At 43.8% G+C, this 23297-nt stretch overlaps 1 protein-coding gene across 21 annotated transcripts in view; it reads right to left on the bottom strand.

Annotated features, from left to right (window-relative positions):
* The window catches only part of Ppip5k1 (diphosphoinositol pentakisphosphate kinase 1), a 45110-nt gene that overhangs the window by 11001 nt on the left and 10812 nt on the right, over nt 1-23297 (bottom strand). For 7 of the 21 annotated variants that reach the window (XM_008822310.3, XM_008822314.3, XM_029558230.1 and 4 more), the window contains 21 exons: nt 22796-22897; nt 22448-22534; nt 22269-22344; nt 22050-22159; nt 21884-21966; nt 20783-20914; nt 20516-20637; nt 20095-20277; nt 16848-16989; nt 16480-16703; nt 16029-16156; nt 15716-15830; nt 15448-15555; nt 14317-14433; nt 13860-14024; nt 11737-11886; nt 11031-11121; nt 7254-7379; nt 6496-6558; nt 2659-2841; nt 1048-1185 (listed from right to left, as the gene is read on the bottom strand). In XM_008822310.3, coding sequence (XP_008820532.1) covers nt 1048-1185; nt 2659-2841; nt 6496-6558; nt 7254-7379; nt 11031-11121; nt 11737-11886; nt 13860-14024; nt 14317-14433; nt 15448-15555; nt 15716-15830; nt 16029-16156; nt 16480-16703; nt 16848-16989; nt 20095-20277; nt 20516-20637; nt 20783-20914; nt 21884-21966; nt 22050-22159; nt 22269-22344; nt 22448-22534; nt 22796-22897 — 2645 coding nt within the window. The remainder of the gene's footprint in view (nt 1-1047; nt 1186-2658; nt 2842-6495; nt 6559-7253; nt 7380-11030; nt 11122-11736; nt 11887-13859; nt 14025-14316; nt 14434-15447; nt 15556-15715; nt 15831-16028; nt 16157-16479; nt 16704-16847; nt 16990-20094; nt 20278-20515; nt 20638-20782; nt 20915-21883; nt 21967-22049; nt 22160-22268; nt 22345-22447; nt 22535-22795; nt 22898-23297) is intronic. The other 14 variants (XM_017795396.2, XM_029558242.1, XM_017795397.2 and 11 more) reach the window with 12 other exon arrangements.

Raw genomic sequence — 23297 nt, 5'->3', positions numbered from 1 at the left:
AAAATGACACACTGGCTGGGATCAGCCTTACTATCATTGAGCCTTTAATCCTGGGCAGATTCAGATCTCTTCTCTGATGCTAGCAAATTGAGTGAAAAAGCTGTTTAAAAAAGTCTTTGCTGGCTGTGGTGGTGTATGCCTTTAGTCCCAGCCTGATCTACATAGTGAGTTCCAGGCTAACTTGGATTATAGGGAGACCCTATCTCAAACAAAAAAAATTAAAATTGTATTTATTTTTATTTATGTGTATATATGCCTGCTTGTTTGTATATTAACCATGCGCATGAGTGCCCATGGAAGCCAGAAGAGGAGGCTGGAACCCCTCAAACACGACTTGCAAGTTACTCAATGTGGATGCTTGAACTGAACCCAGGTCCTCTGTAACAGTAGTACATGCTCTTAACCACTGAGCATTCTCTAGCCCCACACCTGGCTTTTCTTATGTGCATGCTGGGACTTGAATTCAGGTTCTTCTTCTTCTTTTTTTTTTTTTAAATATTTTATTTATTATTTTGATTTTATATGTATGCGTGTATTGCCTGCATGTAGGTAAGTGCACCTGTGTTGCGCAATACCCGCGGAGGTCAGAAGAGGCTGTCAGATCCCCTGGAACTGGAGTTATAGACTGTTATTAGCTGCCATGTGGGTGCTGGGATTCGAACCTGGGTCTCCTGTGAGTGATCTTAACTGCTGAGCCATCTCTCCAGCCCGGAGGTTCTTATGCTTACAAGACAAGCATTTTACTAATTGAGCTATCTCCCCGGTATCCCAGATATATTTTTTAAATGTTTATGTAAGTGTACCCATGTCGTGTGATGCCCACAGAGGCCAGAAGAGGGTGTCAGAGGCCCTGGAGCTGGAGTTACAGGTGGTTAGGAGTCAACCAATTGTCATGGGTGCTAGGAACTGGACTCAGGTCCTCTGCAAGAGCAGTAAGCAGTCTTCATCACTGAGCCATCTCTCCAGTCCCCTTCTTATTATTTTCTCATGTTCTACAAATTATGGATATGAGGGTAGAGCTACAGATAGAAACAGTACTTCCCATACCTGCAGATGCCTGTGTATGGGCATCAGTGTGGCGTTGACAGACTTTAGTCAAGAATTCACTCACTTGACGCAAGGAAAGGGCATTATGCAGCGTTTCCAGGGGGTAAATGGTAGGCACCATGGAGCACCCTTCAAATCCTGTTGGAAAAGAGATGAGCAAGGTCAATGTTATTCCTGTCAAATATATCCCAATTGGCTAAGGAAGGATGGCGAGTCCCTGAGAGCCATCAGGAAAGTCTGTGGCTTTTGGAAATGTGGGGGTAGCTGAGATTTCTAGGAGAGGGAACTCTTTAGAGTCCCATGGGAGGTCTATTTATTTCACCGCCAAATTCCCTAAAATATCTACCTGTTAAAGCTTCCAGGTAATCAAATCACCTCTCATCCTACCTATGGAGTCTACAATGTCTCATGGACTAACAAGAGCACTAACACTGCTCTTGTACTTTCTGGGGAGATAAAACAAGGATCAAGAGGTAAGAGGTTGAAATTGTAAATCTAACGTGAGGCAGAGGGGTTATGGAGCTGGAAAGGAACAGATTTCAGGTATAAAGGAAAAAAAAAAAACAGACTAAGGAGAAGGGCATGGAATCTGAGGAGGGGTTCATGCAAATTTAGGATGTGGGGAGAAAGGCTAGAAGACTTGAATGCAAACTGGAGGGCATGCAATACATGAAGCTCAGCAGAGGAAAACCACATGCATGAACAGGGTGGGGGATGGAAGTTCTTTCTTGGTCATTTCCATCACATCAAAGCTTTTCCCTTAGGCTCTGCTGTAACACCCTAGGCTTGCTAGGCTTTCTCTACTCCATTGGGAAAATAAAGCAACCCCAACCCTAGATAAATAAATAAATATCGATCCCCTGCCTTAACCATATGATATAGGCTTATCAATCCTGGTATGGTCAAAAGTAAATCTCTACATATATCCCTAAGCCCGGGGACTATTAATGAAGGAAAAACTGTTCCCATTGGAGCATCAAGAAACATGCATCCTAACCACTTTCTCAGCCCCCAATTTTTCTAATCCTTCCATATCTCCTTAAAGAAACTAAGAGTAAGCAGGTCAGCACCATCTATACAAGACTTAGCCTATTGTTCATTAATGACTAAAACTCCTAATTCAAAATTATTATATCTGATTATACTCTAACCTCCAATTTTGTTTGCTTTAAATGTTTACTAGATGCCCCTGTGTCTCAGTTTCCCCCCATAATCTAGTGACAGGAGGGCAGAGGAGTCTCTAGCTCCTCAGAGTAGTTAGAAAAAATGTTTGGATTTGAAGATGATGGTAGTAAAAGATTAGAGAGATAAGAAGAGATTAAAAAAAAAAAAAGATTCCAGGGCAAGAGATTACTCCTGTACTGCATAGAATCAGGGAATAGGTAACATTAGGGGACAGTGAGAAAGGAGACTAGAAAGGGGATGAGCAGCCAATGCTACAGCTACCAGGCAGCCTGGCCCCAATCCCATCCAAGCAACTAAATGCATGTCACATAACCTCAGAGCACATAGGAGAAATGACCAGATAGGCTCTCCTGCCAGAAATGCAATAAGCAAAGCAATCAGCTCCAGCCAGGATAGTGGTAGCAGCCAGCCTATGGCAGGGGGTACCGTAGAGGCACTCGGGGTCATCCTGGCCTGAGCGCAGCCAGTTCCGGAAGAGGCGCAGGTGGTAGGAGCACTGGTGCAGGTGGTGCGCCAGCGTGGCATCCAAGGAAACTGGCCGGCCCCTTGGGCAGTCAGAGGAAAAACTGCGCAGCAACCGGACCACAGGGTGCTGGTCATCCAGCAGCTCTGGAGGGGGCAGAGGGACCACGATAGGAAGCACAGAGATAAAGAAAAGAAAAGAGGGAGAGACAATGAGGGGGGCACTGGCTGACACAGCATTACTGGGAGCAGAGGCCACTTAGATCCAAGGCAAGCTAATGAAGAATCAGAGATGGTCAGTGCCACTGGCCATCCTTTTCTGGGAAGAACAGTGTGGCATCACACAGTGAGACTCAAAGAAGGAATGAATGAGACCCCCATCATACAAGGCCCTCCTCTTCCGCCTTGAATACAATTTCAGTCAGTGCTTACAGAGAGCAGTTATGTCACTCTGGGTAAGGGTGAGCTGGCAATTCTATGGCCAAGAGCCATAACTAGAGTTCCAGTATCCCTGATCATTCTTAGATAAACTCTTAAGATCTACTTCTCAGACAAATGGATCTATAAGGTTTGGACAGAGATGAAAAGATTCAAAGTTACTCAAGAGAAGAGGCTCAAGAATGGTATTAGATGCCAAGATAAGTTCAAATCTAAAACGGTTCCTGAAGGCCTAGGGTAGGTCCTCTGAGGCAGATTCCAAGATAGCCACAGACAGGGTTGGTGCCAGGGTGCTAGCACAAGAGACCGCAGGAAACCAGGTGTAGGCCTCCTCTGAAACAGGTCATATAAAAAACAAAACAAAACAAAAACCAGAATCTGTTCTTCAAAACATCAATACGACCAATGGTCCTTTACCTTTCTCTTGTTCAAATAAACATATTTTGATCTCAGGATATATGTGTACTGTTACTGGGCCAAATAATTTTTAGATAGTTTTTCATTTTCTTTCCACTGATGATGAGTCTAAGTGCTCTTTGTTCAGCTTTGCTTCTGAATCCTGTTGTGTTAGCTGCTTGGCAAACTGTAGATACATGGAATTCAGCTGCAAAAAGGCTGAAGGCAGTGAAAGGTTGTGGTGGGGTATAAGAGGAACAAAAGTGAACAATCCTAGAGAAAATGTATGGGGCATCAAGAGCCGACACGAGGACAAGCAAGAGCTGGAGTGCAGAATGTTGATATAGAAAAGGCAGGATCAAGGCAGGTGAGGATGACTGCTCAAAACTCCCAGGTAAGAACTGTTTTCACATGGTGATCCCAGAGAATGGTTTCTAAAGACTGTGGTTTAGATGTCAGGTCTCCGCTGAGTAGTCTGGTGAGCTCTAACTATACCAATGGTCACATAGTATATAGGATCAGAACATAATGAACTTGACAGATCCATTGGGCACACTCTGACACTCTGGATGAGCATGAGCCACAGTTTCTTTCCCACTCTATGAACTTGTTTTGATGAGTTCATCATACAGTTTAGTAATGAGCCACGCTTGTGTGCTGGTTGTAGTCATAGGATTTGACAGCTCATGAGAAACAGAGGCAGAGATGGGCTGGGGGCTGCTCTTCCAACAAAGTATGGAGACAGCATTGCTTTATCTCCTTTCCAAAGGCACATCCAGTTTTTTCAGCTGTTGTTTCAAAGCTAGACATCATGCAAGGAGATGGATGGTGATGATGGGGCATCAGGATGGCACACTGCTATGAATAATCTGCCACAAGCAATTATAAACAGAGCATTCACTCTAATCGCTGAGTCAGTCAAGCAAGACCTTAGCCATAGGGTAGAGCTCTCATGTTGTCTTAAGGACCAAATTAAATCAAGATAATCTTCTTTATCAAGAAATAAAATAGCTCCAAATTTCTCCTGTTGCAACATGTAGATCCTAGATCCTAGTTTTGCAAACACATTGACCTCCCAGCTCAAAAACAGAAACAAAGGAAGTCAGAAGACCACTAGGAAGTATGCAAGGTGTTGGAGGAGACCTTGGATTTGTTCTCCTGCACTATACCTGAATTGTCCAGATCTTTCTTCCTTTCCTCCTTATGGCAAAATTAATTCTTGTTTTCTTCAGCTGTTCAGTCTGCCAACCAAGGCGTCAGAGAACTGGAGATATAGTTTTGAGGATCTGTTTTATGGACTTGGGTCTTTTCTTATGGCACCTAAGAAACTAGGAGATATGTGATTTAGCTCTTATTTCAGGGGCCCAAGCTCCTGGCACTGTATTATGGACCCTAAATCTAAGTCTCAAGTTTGCTGTTGGTATATCAGATTCTACTCTGGGATGAGTGTGGTATGTGAAGACCAGAAAAGCTTGAAGCTATGTAAGCATAGACATGTTACTGTGAATGGAGGCTCCTACCATGGGCACAAATGAGAGATTTAGGGTGGGTATAAACTGAACGAATACAGGGAGAAATTGCCAGCAGTGCCTACAGAATATACATGACCTGACTGGGCTAAAATCTAACACCTGCCACTGGCTCAGCAAGGGGAGGTTTTCTAGCCAGGAAACTAGGCTAAATTTACCTTCCTCTAAGAGTCTTGGCTCTTGAACAGAAGAAAACCATATCTAACAAAACTAGATTTACCCTGAGGGTAAGAATCAATGCAGAGAGTAAACCCTTAGCTTTCACAAAGAATAAAAGCTCAATAGGGAGTGAATCTTGGGTTCTCTTGCCTTACCTTACAAACAATAACTCTTCAGAGTATAAAGTACACAGACCTAGTTTCTTCAATATTCTTAAAATATTATTCATTCCTAAGTTTCCCCAGGATTCCCATTCCAACTCCTCACTTCCAGCTTCTCTGAGTTAGTTTAGTCATTGGTAGACTAGGGCCTCATGGAAACTATATTTAAAGATATAGAGGCTATGGCCTAATTAAATGACAGAGCATATGGCTAGTACATATAAGACCTGGGTTCAATTCCCAGCACCAACCACTCTGCCAGAAAAAAAAAAAAGGAAAGAGGGGGAGAGAGGGGGAGAGAGGGAGAGAGGGAGAGAGGGAGAGGGAGAGGGAGAGGGAGAGGGAGAGAGAGAGAGAGAGAGAGAGAGAGAGAGAGCGCTAGCTCAAGGTACAGTCCTTTCTCCTTTACTTATCACCCCCTATTCCTTTCTTTTCCTCTTTTCCTCCAAAGGAATCTGGGCTCTTGTTTTCTGGGCTCAGAAAGTAGGTTAGTAGTAACATAAAGCAGATGTGAAGAACACAAGGGCCACACAAAGTACACAAAATGGCAGGAAATAGGAATATGGAGATGGAAAACTACATACTCAAGACCAAAGCCTTCCTAAGCATGCTTGGGAGCTGGGAACTGTAGCATTACTCCAAAAGAGGAACAAACATCATATACTCCATCCAAAGAGTTGGAGTATAAAATAGGAAGATTAAAATTATATAAACTGAGATGGCAGGGAGAAAAGAAATGAGCCCAATCTAGGCAATACTCTTCTGTTTCTAAGAAGGGGAACCTATTGTGTCTGTTTACAGCCTGGCAGTCATGTGATAGGAAAGGGAGAGTTATAGTTGATGTTCTGATGCTGACAAAAGTGATATAATGGTGATGGTGGTGATTATGGAAGTCAGATCTTGAGTTGCCCCAGGCATAGGTCAGCCAGGCTACAGCCAAGGCTAAGGTTGTCACAAGGGAAATGTCTCATGAGAGACATGTAGTAAGTGACTCATTCAGAGAAAGCAGGGTGTCAACACAGTGGAAGGAGAGGCAAAGTCAGTGTCAGAACTCAGAGGCTCAGTGTCTGGAGGTGACATGATGAGGAGGAATGATGTTGAGTCAGAAGCAAACGTACCGTTAGTCGGATGCTTTGCAAACGACACAGAAAATCGTTTTACGGCCGGGACAAACAAGAGCTCTGGGGAGAAAAGACATCATGGGGATTATACCCACCCCTGTGCCCGCCCTCAGCTTTGGAATTTGCCCACAGTGTACTCTGTTCTTTAATTTGTCCTGTGACCTGCTCCCATCCCCACCCCCTGGATTCCTGACTACATTTATTTCCTTTGCTGTAATCTCTTCGTAATCGATGTCATCTCTACCACAATACAGTCCCACAAAACAACTCTGATCCCTTCACCTTCATGTTCTCTTCCTAGTCAGCTGGAAATAAAATTTGTGTAGAAACTTTCCTCTCTTTCCCCAGTCTCTTTCTATATCATTTCTACCTTAGTTGAGCAATTTCTGAATCCCTAAATCTGATTTCCTGGGATTTAACCAAGACTCCACTGCATTCCTCCTGACCATGGATCATCCTCTTGGTCCTCACCCCTACAGGCCAGAATCCAGGAAAGAGTACAAACTGATGCAGCAAGGCTGTATGTGGGAAATTATGAAGGGATAAGCATAAATAAGTAGTACTGTATGGTGAGAGGGAATGCAAATGGAGGAGTGGAAAGGATCCTGCTTCTTTTGCCCATCTGCTATCCATGAAGAAAACTTAGTATAAGGTCATTGTCAGTACCATTTTGAGCATGAATAGTTCTGGAGCTGTGTGTTTGCTGAATACAAGTTATTAAAAAAAGAGTTAACCCCTAAAACCCACCCACATACCATCTCGGTGCTTCAGATTGGCAGGTGGGAGCTTTTTGCCATGGCTGCGGGCGTAGTCCTGAAGATTCGGAGCACTGGAAGAACCACCCAGCACCGTGGTGCTGAACAGTCCTGTGCACTGTGAGCCTGCAAGGCCGGGATCACATTAGTAGCCACGCAAAGCTGCACACAGAAATATACAGAGCTTCACAGTACAACATTAAGACACACACGCACACATATACACAGCCATTCAGTGCCACTACAATGTGGTCACTCCACGTAACTGCAAAAAGTGTTCACAACTGTCCACAACCACACCAGTCAAGCAAAGTAGCAACTCCCCCAAAGATCTACATGGCAGAGATAAAGGCCACTACAAAAACAGTGTTAGTCATATTAGGTATTCAAAGCTACTGAGAAAGACTATGTTTTCTAGGTGGCTCTCAGAGGTGCTAAGAGAATAGGTAAGTCCCCTCAAGTCCCCCTAAACTTTTAAAATTATAATCTGTATCTGTGTGTGTGTGTGTGTGTGTGTGAGAGAGAGAGAGAGAGAGAGAGAGAGAGAGAGAGAGAAAGAGAGAGAGAGAGTACACATGTGCCATGGTACACATGTGGCAGTCAGAAGACAATTTGTAGGAGTTAGTCCTCTCTTTCTACCTTGTGGGTCCTGGGGATCAAACTCAGGTAGTCAGGCTTGGCAGTGAGTGAGTACCTTTACCCACTGAGCCATCTCACCAACCCAGGTCCCCCTAAACTTAATTCCATGCCCTTTGCCCTGGATAATGGATTTGAGAAACCCAGAAATCTAGTCCCTTATAGGTTTAAAAGAGAAAAGCTTTGATTGAAAGTAGGGACTAGGTTTTAGGTACTTGGCTGGTACTTGATTCCTTCTAAGTTCTTTATCATTAGGACTTTTTACCTTTTCCAACAATGTAAGTATGAGACTTATATATTAATTAATTAATTTATTTATTTATTTATTTTTATATTTTTTGGTCTTTTTGAGACAGGGTCTTCCTGTAGCCCCAGCTGGCCTGGCACTTGCTATGTAGACCAAGCTGGCCTTGAACTCACAGAGATCCGCCTGCCTCTGCCTCCCAAGTGCTGGGATTAAAGGCATGTGTCAAGACTTATACTTTTAAAGGAGAAAAGGGCTCAGATGCCATCTAGTTCAAATTTCTCATCTTATACAACAGTTGAAGAAATGGAGATCCAAAGGGGTCTCCTTTGCCCATAGTCACACAATATAAGAGCTAAGGAGGACTAGAATATAGGTCTCCTTACTCTGAGGAATATCTGGATTCAGTTAGAAATTTCTTTTTTTCCAGAGAAGCAGCAGAGATTCTGAAATCAAGATGGACACAATTGGAAAGCATGCAAAAAGTCTGCTGCTTATAAAGTAGAGCATGCCCCTTACGTGCTAAGCACCCTACTAAGAAGGAAAACAGAATACAACAAAAAGACATAGTTTTTCCTGCTCTGAAAAGTTTATTATCTTGTAAGCTCTATGATCAAAACCAGTCGCCCACATGTAAGCTCAAAGAAAACAAAAAGAATTGCCAATTAAGAGGAATAAATAAAACCTGAAGAATCTCTGAAAAGAAATTGGGTCAGTCACTGTCCTAGTATGTGCTCTGGAGTAAGGCTGGAACTCCACGGTTCCTTTATGATAGCCCAACAAGGACAGAGTGATCAAGAAGAGCTAAGACTGACACTCAAATTCTTGGTATTTGCTGTTCTTCTTTCAAACCCATCTTAACCAAGACTCTGGGTTTGTCTGGGAACTTTGTATTTATAGAGGAGATAGACAGACTGGAGAAGAGGGCAGTTTCCCTTGAGCATACAAAGAAGACAATGATCCAAGTATTTCCAGGCCACCAAAAAAATCAGAAAGCTCAGGTAGGGGGCTGGGGAGACAGCTCAGTGATTAAAAGCACTGATTGCTCTTGTAGAGGACCTGAGTTTGAGAACCTGGGTTCAATTCCCAGCATCCACATGGAGGTTAACCACCGTCCATAACTCCAGCTCCAGGGGAATATGACGTCCTCTTCTGACCTCCGTGGGCATTGCACGATATGGGTATACTTACATATATGTAGGCAATACACTCATATACAAAAATAAAAAAAAATAATAAAAAAGCAAGCTCAGGTAGAAAGTGATTTCTACCCTGGAAATCTGGACCTCTCTATGCAACTTCCCCTAACTTTCATGCTCAAACAGGCTCTAGAATGGAGTTCCAGAGAATAATCCACATGGTTATAGATTTCTGCTTTTCTTCAGAGAAAGCTCAAAATGACTGGTTTTATCCCAGACCACCCCAGCTCTGTCCTATATTTATTTCTTCTTCTGAATAATTTTTCTGGTACAGTCATGCCAACCCTGTTCTGCTCAGCCCTCAGATGATCTCAGAGGGCAGTCTCTACCTTACCATCTGTCTACCAGTTCTGTATATCCCTACCTCTGCCTATTCTGTTTGTTTCTGAGATGGGAATCTCACTATGTTGCTCAAGCTAGCTTTGAACCTCTGGGTTGAAGGGATCCTCCTGCCTCAACTTCCCAAGTAGCTGGGACTACAGGCACACACCTCTGCACCCAGCTTACTATGTCTTATTCTTGACATGACTACCACTTGACTAGCCAGACACACCTCTCTATTTCTCTAACCTATTTGAAACCTATGCTTTACTAGGTCTTATTGGTTCTTGGCCTTTTGGATAAGAGCATGTGTACTGGGGCTTCTGGAGAGAGAGGTTCATATCACAGATTGACACATTAGTCATTTAATCTTCATGCCCCAAACCATCTAACTTATTTCAGAATTCTAGAAAGCAATGCACTCTCAAAATTAGACTGGAAAAAACACTTCTCCCCTTTGCTGGTTCAAATGTTAACCAATTAGGTCCAAGAAATTAGGCACCAAGAGCAAAAAAGGTAACAGAAAAATAGAAAGAATCAGACAAGATTTTTTTTTAATAAGCCAGAAGAATAAGTTCCGACCCCACACAGTCATTCTGACCTCCAGTTAGTTCTACTGGTTCACATGGAATTGTGTTCAGAGATAGTCCCCCACAAGGACCATGTCCCCCCTCCCAACAAATACGATACCCTCTGAGGCTTGGTCCTTCCTGTAGTCTGTGTTCTTAGAAAAGGTTGAATGGTGTTCTCCAACCCTTTCCAGGGATCAAAAAAATCAAGAGACATTCCCTCAAAGTCCTCAGAAGAAGACTCTGCCACTACACCAGCCTCAGATTTGTCCCTCAAGCTTCAGGAAGGAAAGGAAAAAAGTTAAAGGATTAGGACAGGAAGGAAGAAAGGACGTGGAGATGGGAGGGGCCAGAGCAGGAATGTGAAAAACAGGTTTCAGAGGAAAACATGGCACAAGTTCTCCATATGAGAAATATGACAGTTATGGGGGTCACAAGTACCTCTTTTTATAGTTCTGTCATTGATAACTCTGAAGGCTCAGAGTCTCCATGGTCCCTTAAGGTCTGGGCTAGACTGGAGGGACAGATAAGGAATGAGAGGGAAAACCAGAAAAATGCCCTTCTGCTAGGGAAATGGGGGTTGGAGGAGAAAACCAAAACAAAACCCTTTTCTGGGATGGAAACAATCATATGAGATTCAAGTTTGCACCCAACTATGGCTTCTTGCACTTCATCCTCCATACCCCATCTGACAGTTCCACTGACTGGGTGGTCTCAATGCCCATGACGAAAATTTCCCACAAAAAAATTCTGAATGACAAATAGACACCCTTTCCAACAACAGGTGAGAGATGCTAGAAAACCCTACCTAGGCCACTCTGTTTCATCTCTGTTGGTGGCCGTGAAGATGAAAACAGTCGGTAACCACCAGGCCTTGAAGATGAAGTCTCAGACAGCACCTGGAGAAAGAGACTCTGTATTAATCACTTTGTCACCTCAACCCAAAAGTACAACACCTAGGTCCTGAATTCTTGCCCCTACAAAGCCAAGCAGCATCAGAAAGTTTAGATGAGTCAAAAGATTTTTATGGGGGAAGAAGAATAAAAAGGAAACAGTGCATTTTGCAGGGGGAAACTCTCCAGGGACTCTATGTTAGAAGGCATTTCTATTTCCAAACGCTGGTCCTCAAAGCCCTCCCACCCCAAGTCTGAGAAACCATGATCCAACTATTCCTAGTTCTCAGGAGAATGGGCTTCTCTAGTCTTACCTGTCTCTTCCTAGGACTCACAAAACCAATCACGTGACTCAGCCACAAATAAAGTCTGGCCATCCTCTCTTCTTTCCATGGGATAGCTGAGTGACTGCAACCATGCTAGGTTTCTTATTTAAACCAAGAAGCCATCCCCTCCAATTATTTTACTCCAGGACACATGAAACTGATTTCTTCAAATGCATACAAGGGTCAATCACACAACCCCCAACACACATACATCCCACCTAGATAGTATTGTTTCCCTAGATCCCAAAAGGCAAAGACAGAAGGCAGGAAAGGAAGGCAAGGCAGGAAGAGACACCTGAGTGCAGGACGCCAGGTGAGTGGTGGACACAGCCCGGGGCTGTAGGCCGATGGCTGGGGAAGGCCGGGGGAGGTCTCCTGACCTCCGACGGCGCCGTCCCCTCAAGGGGATCAGGTCCAGGTTCCCCGTGCACTGCATGTTCATGACCTGCAATCAGACCAGACCGGGTGGAAAGCCGGTCAAGGCTCCTTTAGCTCACAAGCTCCCAAAGCCCCAGTGCCCATAGGGCAGAGCTAGTCAGAGAGCTGGAGAGGATGGCCAACTAGGGCACAGCTGTTATGAAGGTCATAGGTTTCATAATCTAAAACAGTTCAACAGATACCAAGAGAAGGAGGGATGGGGGAGATGTCATTGAAAAGGACAAAACACCCAATGCCTCCAAAGTAAGAAGAAATATTAATATCATAAGGCTGTGTGACCAAGAAGTAGGGAGATTTTCTTACAAGGCGGAGGAGCATATCCTGGGTAGCCATCATCCTGGATAAGCCAGGGTTTAAGCAACACCAGTAACTGAAAGGAAGAAATGTGATTACAACAGGAAGCTTAGAGAGGCCTGGTGGATCAGGCCTATCTCCCAGACACATGGGAAGATGAGGCAAGAAGACCACAAGTCCAAATCCTGCATAGGCTACAGGGTAAGTCTGAAGCCAGTATTGATTACTTAACAAGACTGAAATAAAAGATAAGAAAAGGGGCTGGGGATATAGCTCAGTGGTGGAGCACTTGCCTAGCATGTGTGAGGCTCTGGGTTCAATCTCCTGCACCACAAAGAAAAAAAAAATCTTATTCCTGGAAGCTTCCTGAAAGAAGACAATCTCATCAAGTCTGAGAGATGATGCAGAGAGCTCTCCTTTGCTTATGTCTCCTGTGCTTAAATCAGATGAAAAAATGGGAATCAGCACAGTGATGCCAGGGAGATAAGCATATTATGCGAATGAAGAAGACATTTAGATATGGAGGAGCAGTTCCCTGATGAATGATTGCATGTGATACTTTCCATTTCATCTTTTCACATGAATTGGTAGGGTGTACAGGGTATTGTGAATACCAAGTTATATGTATGTCTCAAAGAGAAAACAATACACATCCCTCCTAAAGAAACTGAATGTTCGCTATATCAATTCCACTTTAAAATAATCAGAAAGTAAGGATAAATCTGGATAAGACTAGTTTATTTTATCAGCCTTCTCCAAAATCTGAGATGTAAATCTCTGGCTAAACCTATGAAAGCTAATTACAAATTCTTCTGAGATATTCCTAAAATGGAAAAACCAATTCCTGTACAACAGAGACCTGTCAGAGAGCCAGGTGAACAGATTCATGAATTCAGAGCAGAATCCAAACCAGGCAGTCTCTGAGACAGGGGTAGATGATGGCATCAAAAAGAATGTCACTGAGGGAATAAAAAAAGTAAATTATTGGGCTGACGAAGAAAACAATGTTACCAAGAAAAAGACAAAGCAAAACCCTCAGGACAGTAAGCCAGATGCAATGGAAAATCAATACCAGTTCTGACCTCTAGATTAAAGAACTAGAACTAGAACTAGAATTTGGGACAAATGCTAAAAATAGCGAAACACAGACCCAGGCAGATAAACCTCCTCATTTGAGGAGAAGACTATCTCAAGATAGAATTTGATATGACTGTCTTTCTGAAACGATAATGTAGATAACCTTACTGAGACTAAAGGGTCTAGTATTTGCTTCTCTCTGAGCTATTTTTGTCCAAGGAAACAAAGAGGAGAGGACCTGGCCTCTAATATCAACTGTCTCGTTACTATAGCTACTGTTTAATGTGTCAATAGGGTAGATACTACTCATAGCTTAGAGAAGAAAAAAATGTTAAGACTTGAGAAGTTATCTGGGCAAGGTCACACAGCTTCTAAGAACCAAACTGGGATGTTAGTGCAGAGTTCATGCTGTTTCTACAGTATATCCTTAGGTACCCCTCTAATATCACAAGTAAAAACCAACTTAGAAGTTCTACCAGCTGTGAAAGAGAGATTAACACACCAACCATGAGCAGGGGACTATTTCAGGTCTCAAGGGGATTCAGAGGCTATCCATGGATATTTCCTATGAGTATCTGTATACCATCATCTTCTAGTCCATCTCATTACCTCCATAGAGCCAGCTTTTCGATTACGAACGAGGGGTGATCTCCTTGGGAGGCCAGGGCCCTCAGCAGGTTGGGGTGAGGTCTGCAATGCCCGGTCTGGCTCATCTGATGCCTTTCGTGGGCACAGGTTCTCTATGCTGCCTTGATCTGTTTTTAATTCCTCATTCTGTTTAATAATAAACAAGAGAGACATTTATGGTTTTCATCTGCCTAATACCAAGCTCCCCAATCTGTTTCATTTTGTTTTTGTTTTTGGAGACAAGGGTCACTGCCTACAGCCCCAGCTGGTCTTGATTTCACAGAGATCCACCTGCCTCTGCCTCCCAGTGCTAGGATTAAATGCATGTGCCACCACACCCAACTTCCCCAGTCTTTTTAAACTACCCTAGTCTGTTTCCTAGTTTCCTGCCACTTGGTCCCCAAGTCCTTTAGTCCCAAATCCCAGCCTTCTGACCCACCTCAGAAGAGGCTGGACGGAATCCACAGCCAGCTGGGGCACTGCCTTCTTCTTCGACACCTTTCACTCCAGGGCTGAAATGTAGTTCCACATGGAACCGCTCCTCTGACAATGGGTCCTATAAGGGGCATCACCAGGTAAATGGGTAGCTGGGGGAGTCTGGGTGTGGTGGCCATACATGAAGCAGGGGCAACAGAGATTAACACAAATGGATACAACCTCCTAGGCAGGACTGAGGTTTCAGGGTCTTACCCCCAATCTGGGGCTGATCTGTTACAGCTTCCCCTTAATAGTCATAGAATCTCACTCATCTCCCAACATTGTAGAACTTCTAATTCTACAATCCTGCCCTTCCATTCAGGTTCTCTCTTTCTCACTCTCTTCCTCTATTCCCCCCCACACATGTTAGAAGGAATAAAATGCATAAAACATTGTTCCAAATTCTATACCCTTCCACATTCCAGTCATGTTCTCAACATCATTCCAGAACATACATTCTGTTCTTTACAGTAAGACCCCCCTGGGTGTACCTAGGTGCTACATTTAGCTGGATTCTATAAATTCTTTTTTTTAAGAGGGAAAACAAATTTATACAGTACACTGTAAAGGGAGATAAGGCAGTAACAGAAGAACTGCTGCCTGGTCCTTTAAAATCTATGGATAAAAAAGTTGTTGTGGGGCTGGAAAGATGGCTCAGTGGTTAAGAGCATTGACTACTCTTGCAGAGGACCATGTTTGGTTCCCTGAATCAACATGATGGCTAATCATCTATAACTCCAGTTCCAGGGGATCCAATACCCTCTTCTGGCTTCTGTGGGCATTGCATATATGTGGTACACTTAGATACATGCAGGAAAAAAAATAAAAAAGAATGTTGTTATTGTGGGCCAGTGGGCCAGTTCAGCAGATAAGGGTGCTTGCTGCCAAGTCTAGCAACCCACATAGAAGGAGAGAACTGACTCTTTCCCACACATTGTCCTCTGATCGCCACACACATCATGCGTGCACATGCACGCACACACGCACACACACACACTAAATAAATATAAAGAAAAAAAGGAGTTGCTGCTGTTTTTTAATGGAAGTAGAAAGAAGGGGGCCCTCCCCTCACCCCATGCTGCTTGCTCCTCACCCGTGTGTTGTCCTCATAAAGCATGATAACAATCTGGGTCATGTAGTTGAGCTCTGAGATGGCACTAAGATAAGCCAAAGCTCGCTGCCACTGTGTGTCCTGGGTCTCCTACCAAACACAAAAAAAAGGTAAGCCAATGCTTATGGACAAGTAAGAGGAATGGGCAGGGAGCCAAGGAGAACAGCAAAAGGTCATAGAAAGAAGCATGAGGACAGCAGACTGCTGGGAAAATACATTCATGTGTTCAAGCAAGAAGGAGGATTCTTACATCAAGAAGTCCCCCAAAACGGAATACACTGAGTAGGGAGTGAACGTGACTCTCACTGGTGAAATAGAGACGTGTTCGAACATGACGGCCTGGAGAGAGCACTCCACGGGAGTACCTGACATAAGTTAAATCAGGCAAAGTCAGACTCTTCACAACCTTCTGGAATCTCCTTCTTCCCACCCCAAAGTCTTCTCTCTTTTCCACCCCAGGATCCCTTCTCTTCTTGGCTCCCCAAGCTGTCCCAGCCTCAATTTCCCCAGGGCTCCCAACATGCCCCTCCCTCCGTTCAGTTCCCCTCCCAGCCCTCCCTCACAGGGGATGCAGCTTGTTGACAGACTCATCCTCGTGGGTTCTCTGCAGGTCAAGCAGTATTTTCCGCAACAGTGGAAGACAGAAGCCTACTGCAATTTCCATTTTCTCCTCTCGACTGATCCCATACTCCTAAGAGCCATAGGCCAGGAATAAGCACCTCAGTGACGCTCATTTCCTCTTGCTTCAAATTCCCAGTCCCAAGATCCATGTCTGCTTTCCCCTCAGATCTAAGGTGTCCTTCCTGTCCACCACATTCCCCCTTTCCAGATGTTTCCTCAATTAGTCTTGATACTCACCCAGAGCCAGGGTGAACCTTGAAAATGATAGAAACTCAATTCCTTTTCCAAGTTTTCTTTCTCTACTTCCCAAATCATCTCTCCTTTCCACTTTCCTTTCCTTCCTTCCCCAATCCCATTATCCCCAAACTACTAGATTCCTTTCATGAAACACACCTGGGGAATGACAACATCAGCCAGTGCTTTAGACAGACGTAGCAACTCTGCTGTGCCTTGAAGTCCCAGACTCCCATTGTGTTGAACATCATACTTGACACAGTCATAGATATCAGGGATTTTACTGATATCATAGCGCCCACTCTTCTGTCGAAAATCACGCTCTAGCTTGCTCCAACGCTGTAGCATTAGCTCCAGCGTCTCACTGTGGTATAGTTGTAGGTCTGAGAGAAAGGCAGTTAGATAGAGCCAGATTTGACCTCCAACAAAAGACCCTGACATATCTGGAGTAGAACCAGATGAGGAGTGCCGGAGAAATGCATCCATACCCAAGACTTTAGAGGGAAGACAGCAGTATTCCTACCCACCTACAGAGCTGGGGTCCTGCATCCGTTCCTGGATCTGGTGAGTGAGGTTTTCAATCAGGGCAAATACCTGATCACAGACTTTCACAGGATTCTGGATTATAGTCATGGAGTTAAGCAGGGAAGTGCTTCCAGTGGGAGCCAACTGTGAGGAATAGAGATAAGAAAAGTAGGTTAGGCTCAGCACCAATTTCCCAGACTTCTAGTTTACTGCAAAGACTGCCTGTAATACATGTGCATTTATTGGCTCACTTCAGTAGTTTTCTTAGGCTTCTAGGCATACTGGTAGTTTTGGACCTTCAGAAGAAGTGACTGCTGTAGCAAATAATCATCTATGAGGGGTCAATCTTAAAAGTCTGAGTCCAGAGAAAATAAAGCATACTTGAGTACTTTTGTTGAGTACTAGAAAATGCTCATGAAAAATGCTGGAGAATAAAGAACAACCCAAAACCTCTGCAGAATGCTCTGATGAGTAGATAATGAAGAATAACATTTTGCATTGCCTGATAGCAGAAATGCAGCTTCAGAACTGGGTTCCAACTCAAGCCTTCAGAGTTATAGTCAATGAGAAACAGGGAAAGAGAAAGAAGACTGGAGGTAGAATAAGCAGTTCTACCTAAGGCCTCACAAATTTTATTCTTTTTTTTTTTTTTGGTCTTTTTGAGACAGTGTCTCCCTGTAGCCCCAGCTGTCCTAGAACTCACTATGTAGACCAGGCTGGCCTTGAACTCACAGAGATCCTCCTGCCTCTGCCTCCTGAGTGCTGGGATTAAAGGCGTGTGCCACCACGCCCAGCACAAGTTTTATTCTTACAAGCAAAAGGTGGCATGAAGAAAGGGAAAGTTGTCCTAAACTTTCTGAATTAATAGTGAACAATGGATGGAAAATAGAGAGCAAAAGTTTGGCCCTTTTGGACAGATAGTTCAGTGGTTAAGAGGCCCTACTGCTCCTGCAGAGGACCTGAGTTTGATTCCCAGCACCCACACTGGGCAGCTCACAATCACCTTTAACTCCAGCTCTAGGGGATCTGACACCCTCTTCAGGCCTCAGTGAGCACCACACATTCATGGCTGAACCCACATATACATATAACTAAAAAATAAGGCTAGGCATGGTGTCCTACACCTTTAATCCCAGCACTCAGGAGGTGGAGCAGGTAGAGGTCTGTGATTTCAAAGCCAGTTTGGTCTATACAGCAAGTTCTAGGCCAGCCAAGGTTTTCTCAAAAAAATCAATAAATATGGGGCTAGAGAAATGACTCAGCAGCTAAGAGCACTTGCTGTTCCTGCAGAGGACCAGGGTTTAGCAGCTAAGAACCATCTACAACTCCAGTTTCAGGGAATCACAGTGCCTCTGTGGGCACTGCACAACACAGTTATATTTATATACATGCAGACCAAACACTCATATGCATAAAGTAAAAATAAATAAATAAAATTTTAAAAACCAATAAATAGGCTGGGCATGGTGGCGCATGCCTTTAATCCCAGCACTTGGAAGGCAGAGGCAGGCCTATCTTTGTGAGTTCGAGGTCAGCCTGGTCTACATAGCAGTTCCAGGACAGCTAGGGCTACAAGGAAACCCTGTCTCAAAAAGACCAAAAAAAAAAAAAAAAAAAAAATCAATAAATAAATCTTTTAAAAAGGAGTTTGTCTTTTTTAAGTCACTTGAGAACCTATCAGAAATACACAACATGAATGTGCATAATGGCACTGAATTATAAAGAATCTATCAAAATGTAGTATGGGATAGTGAAAAATCACTGCCTGGTCAACTGTGGCAGAGAAACCAGGAGAAAGGACAACCATACTGGGTAATGACATCTGCTAAGATTAATACTAACAGGCAGTGGGTACCATTACCATAGTAACAGCCTAGGCTCTCGAGTTAGACTTCCGGGGTTCATACTAGCTGCGTAAGCTTGAAAAAGTTGCTTAAATTCTTTAAAACCTAAGCTTCCTCATCTGTAAAATGGGGAAAGGAAGTACAGTTCTAACAGTTCTTGTAGTGAATTAAAAGTGAACATTAATTTTTCATCTCCCTCCCTTCCCTTGAATCTCTGCTGGGCTTGTGACTGCTTCACCAATATAAAATAACAATCTTATGTTGTACTAATTCTGAACAACTGCTTTAAAAAAAAAGTGGGAAGCTTCAAAGCCAGGAGGCAGAGGCAGGAGGTTCACTGCAAGTTCAAGGCAAGCCTGGGCTCCATAGCAATACCCTGCCTCAAAAAAACTTTAAAAAAATAAAAAAGAAGAAAAGCTCAATGCTTCTGCTTTTGGGGACTACAGAGATGGCTCAGCAGTTAAGGGCACTGGCTGCTCTTGCAGAGGACCCAGGTTCGAATCTAATGGCAACTAACAACTCCAGTTCCAGGGGATCTGATGCCCTCCTCTGACCTCCGCAAGCACGGGTGCACTTACATGCAGATCATACACTCATACACATAAAATAGAAATAATAATTAAAAAAAAAAAAAAGCTTCTGCTTTCGATGAGTCCTAAGCTTCTACTTAGAGCATTTAGCTGCTATGCTAGAGAGATCACATGAAAAGACCCTGTGGAAAAGGACGGGCCCTGCGACTACAGGGAGAACATGAAGGAGAGAGGCAGCTGGCCCAGAATTCCAGTCCAATCTACAGATAGTTCCAGCCCAAGTCAACACCTGACCAGAATTTTAGGAGAAACCAACCATAGTCAGTTGAAGCCAGAACTGTGAGACAATGAACTGGCTGTGCTGTGTTACTACTCCTGGAGGTAGATTTTTTTTTTATAGCAATAGATCATTGAAACCTTAACATTCTATTTCTAAGCCTTGAGATCAGCTGTGTGTGGGAACTGAGCATTCTTTTAGATCATAGAATTTAAAACAGTGAATATGCCATATGATATCTGTAGCAGGGCCTAGGACGCAATAAAACACATTAATAATATTTATGCAGCAAAATGTATACCTATTTACACTAAGATAAATGAGGATTCTAAACAGTCTTGTGACAGTTCCTATCAAGTCTGTCTACAAAATGAGCCCTGATGCCAAACTTATCTTTAATTTTTGAAATTGTAGCTATAAGAATTGTAGACATGAACTTACCTCAAAATGTTGCTGTATAGACTAAATGAGATGATATATATAAATATCCTAAACCAGTGCCTGGCATACAGTAAGTACTATTATATTGATCACTATTACTTAGAATTTTAGGAATTTGGGATGCAGGGTACTTGGGGCACAGAAAGGAGAGTTTGACCTGATCATAGTCCTCAGGGCCAAACGGTGCATCCTGCTGCAAAATGTGGTGTAGCCGAGCCTTCACCCGGTGCTGGCAGCTGCTCAAGGAGTCACTGTCACTGTCCAGGAGTCCATTCATGTTGGCACTCTTCACCATTTGTACCAAAATGGGTGTTAGCTCCCCTTCTAGAGCCAGGAGTCCCTGAAGGAAAGTACAAGGTCTATTAGTTTCTCTTCCTGGCCTAGATGGTCCCAGACATGGAATCAAGAGCTAGATTGAAGAGGTCTATGTGATCAACTATTCTCAGCTCCTTCTCAGCTGCAGAATGGGGACAGCGCTCCACTGGCCCAGCTTTGTTACATAAAGAAACAGAGTTTAAAGGACAAGTTGGGACTGTCAAGGTGTTGGTATGTTAATTTGGAGAATTGCAAGAATGTACCTTTGCAAAGGCAGCAGCAGTCATCTGGACACGGCCCTCATCAGATGCATAGATCTTGAGATCATGACGGAAAGTACTATGGAGACGAAGCAACCCACAGCCAGGGAAGCCAGCATAGTCACCTGGAACAAAGAACTCCAGGTACAGATTGCTACAAATACCCACACAGGACAATTTCCCCTTAGTGTCCCTACTGCCTCTGCCCTTTCATTTCTCCTAATCATCTTACCCTAGCCTTGCTAGATACTCACATTCTCCAACACTTACCCTGGCCTCCAGGGTACATACAGCGAAAAGCTCGCCCCAGCTCCTCAGCCTGAACACGGCCATCAGGAGTCAGCTCTCCACCCCACTTCAGCACCAGCAAAAGGGATGGTGTCAGAGCCTCCCTCTGTGGATCTGAGGGAAGAGAAGATAGTAGGTAGGCCTATATCTAAAGATAATGGTGGGAATACATCAATGTTAGGTCTCCTGACAAGTGCATAGGTAATTCTACATGGAGGCCATCTACAGGTTCAAGAATAAGAGATCTGAAAGTTAGGTGTGGTGACACACACCTGTAATCCCAGTACTTGGGAGACTGAGGCAGGAGAATTTGAGGTCAGTCTGGGCTGGCAAGATTCTATCTTTTTAAAAAAGATTTCATTTTATTTTACTTATTTATTTTATTATTATTATTATTATTTTTGGTCTTTTTGAGCCAAGGTCTCCCTGTAGCCCCAGCTGTCTTGGAATTCACTATGTAGACCAGGCTGGCCTTGAACTCACAGAGATCCACCTGCCTCTGCCTCCCGAGTGCTGAGATTAAAGGTGTGTGCCACCACGCCTGGCCTAGCCCTTTTTAAAAAAATTATGAATATGTGTGTCTGTGTCCGTGTCTCTGTGTATGTGTGTGTGTGTGTGTGTGTGTGTGTGTGCATATGAGTGCAGGTACCTGCAGAGGCCAGAAAAGTATGCTGGATCCCCTGGATTTATAGGCCATTGTAAGCCACCTGACATGAGTACTGGGAACTCAATTCCAATCCTCTGCAAGAGTAGTACATGCTCTTAACCACTGAGCCACCTCTCTGGCCTCCAACAAGACTCTGTCTTTAAAAAGTGGGGGAGGGGAGCAGTGAGATGGCTCAGCTGAGCTGGTAAAGGCATTTGCCACCAAGCCTGATGACCTGAGTTCCCTGGGACCCACATGAGCACAAGGTTGAAGGAGAGAAGTGACTCCCACAAGTTGTCCTCTGATCTCCATATCTGCTTCAAGGCATGCATGCATGCGTGTGTAACACACACACACACACACACACACACACACACACACACACACACACACATTAAAAGAGCTGAATGGTAATGGAAAAGGAAAGGAACCCATACCTTGGCCCTCATTTGAAGCTTTCACTCCATGAGGGTAGTAAGTCAACTGTACCTTCCGATTGATACCCGAGAAGTGGCCATACCTGCAGGGAACAGCCACAGGTCACTTTCTGCCCCAGCACTGCAGTTCATGTTAGTAGCACCCTTTTGCTATCCCCTTTCTCACATCTCCAACACAGACTTCAGTTGCTCTAGCTTCCCAGTCTTCTCCTCAATCTCACCACCTGGCTCTTTCTCCAGTTCAGCCAACAGCAGCCTTGTGATATCCAACACCTCCTAGAGGAAACCAGAGGGAATCCCTACAGGGTTACCCTTCCATCCTCTAATCGATCCCACATCCTCTTTCTTCTAGCGCTAAGACTCCTGACTAGATTTTCCACCTTACCTGGAGCTGCTCAGGTCGCTTGAGTTTTAATTTCCCTGTCTTGTATCCACCATGTTTTTCAAATAGAGCAAAAAACCTGAAGAAACAAAGAATAAGAGGAATCAGAGCTTCTGGGAACTGTTCTCTACCCAATCTCCCTCACAAAGAACTATTTGTCCAAATTAGGACATTCTTCCTACCTTGGGTGTGTCACCTCCATCTTCATCTTCTGCTTGGGAGTTCGATCCCCATGACGGATAATTGCAATGACACAACGAAGTTCCATCCTAAGATTGGGAGTTCTCTCAGAACCTTCCTCCCACCCCAAACCTTATCTTACCTTCCATCATCACATCCCACTTGATAAGTAAAAGAAAAGAAGAACTGGGATCTGAGATTAGAGACAGAGGTGGAGATCAAGGGACCTTAACTAGTAGAGGTCCAGGCTCCACTAGTTAGAAAGTACAGGGTCAAGAAAGAACCACTGGTCTGGCTTAAGGAACCCCCTATCTGGTGCAGGTTACTATAGATTTTCAACTTTTGCTTACATAGTGCCAGATGTGGTAGGGACAATGGGAATGTCCTCAGCCTCTGTGGGGATGGACCATGGTATCTGGAACTGTGGAGCAAGCTCCCGCATAATAGTGTTCCTAGAAGCAGAAACACAGCAAAGCTGTATGAAAATGAACAGTTGTATGACTGAAGTTCACAAACATGCTACAAAAGAAAACATTAACCAAGGGGATCCGACGGCCTCTTCTGTCCTTCACGGGCATTGCACGACACCGGTGCACTTACCTACATGCAGGCGATACATGCATACACATAAAATAAAAATAATATTTTTTTTAAAAAAGAAAGCATTAACGTAGAGTCCAAAACATGCAAACAAACAGTCCCACTTGAGAAGCAGAAGCATAAATACACAGGGATCATGGGGATGATAAACATGTTTTCCCTTCTGGGATACATTCCTTCTGAGAGTGGGATAGAAGATTTAATCTGAGAGTAGTTTATAGGGACCTAAACTATATTCTTTTTTTTTTTTTG

Source organism: Nannospalax galili, unplaced genomic scaffold (assembly GCF_000622305.1).
Source record: "Nannospalax galili isolate Female #2095 unplaced genomic scaffold, S.galili_v1.0 scaffold1909, whole genome shotgun sequence".
Taxonomy (NCBI): domain Eukaryota; kingdom Metazoa; phylum Chordata; class Mammalia; order Rodentia; family Spalacidae; genus Nannospalax; species Nannospalax galili.
The sequence above is the reverse complement of the archived record's forward strand: the minus strand, read 5'-3'. Positions and strand labels throughout refer to the sequence as shown.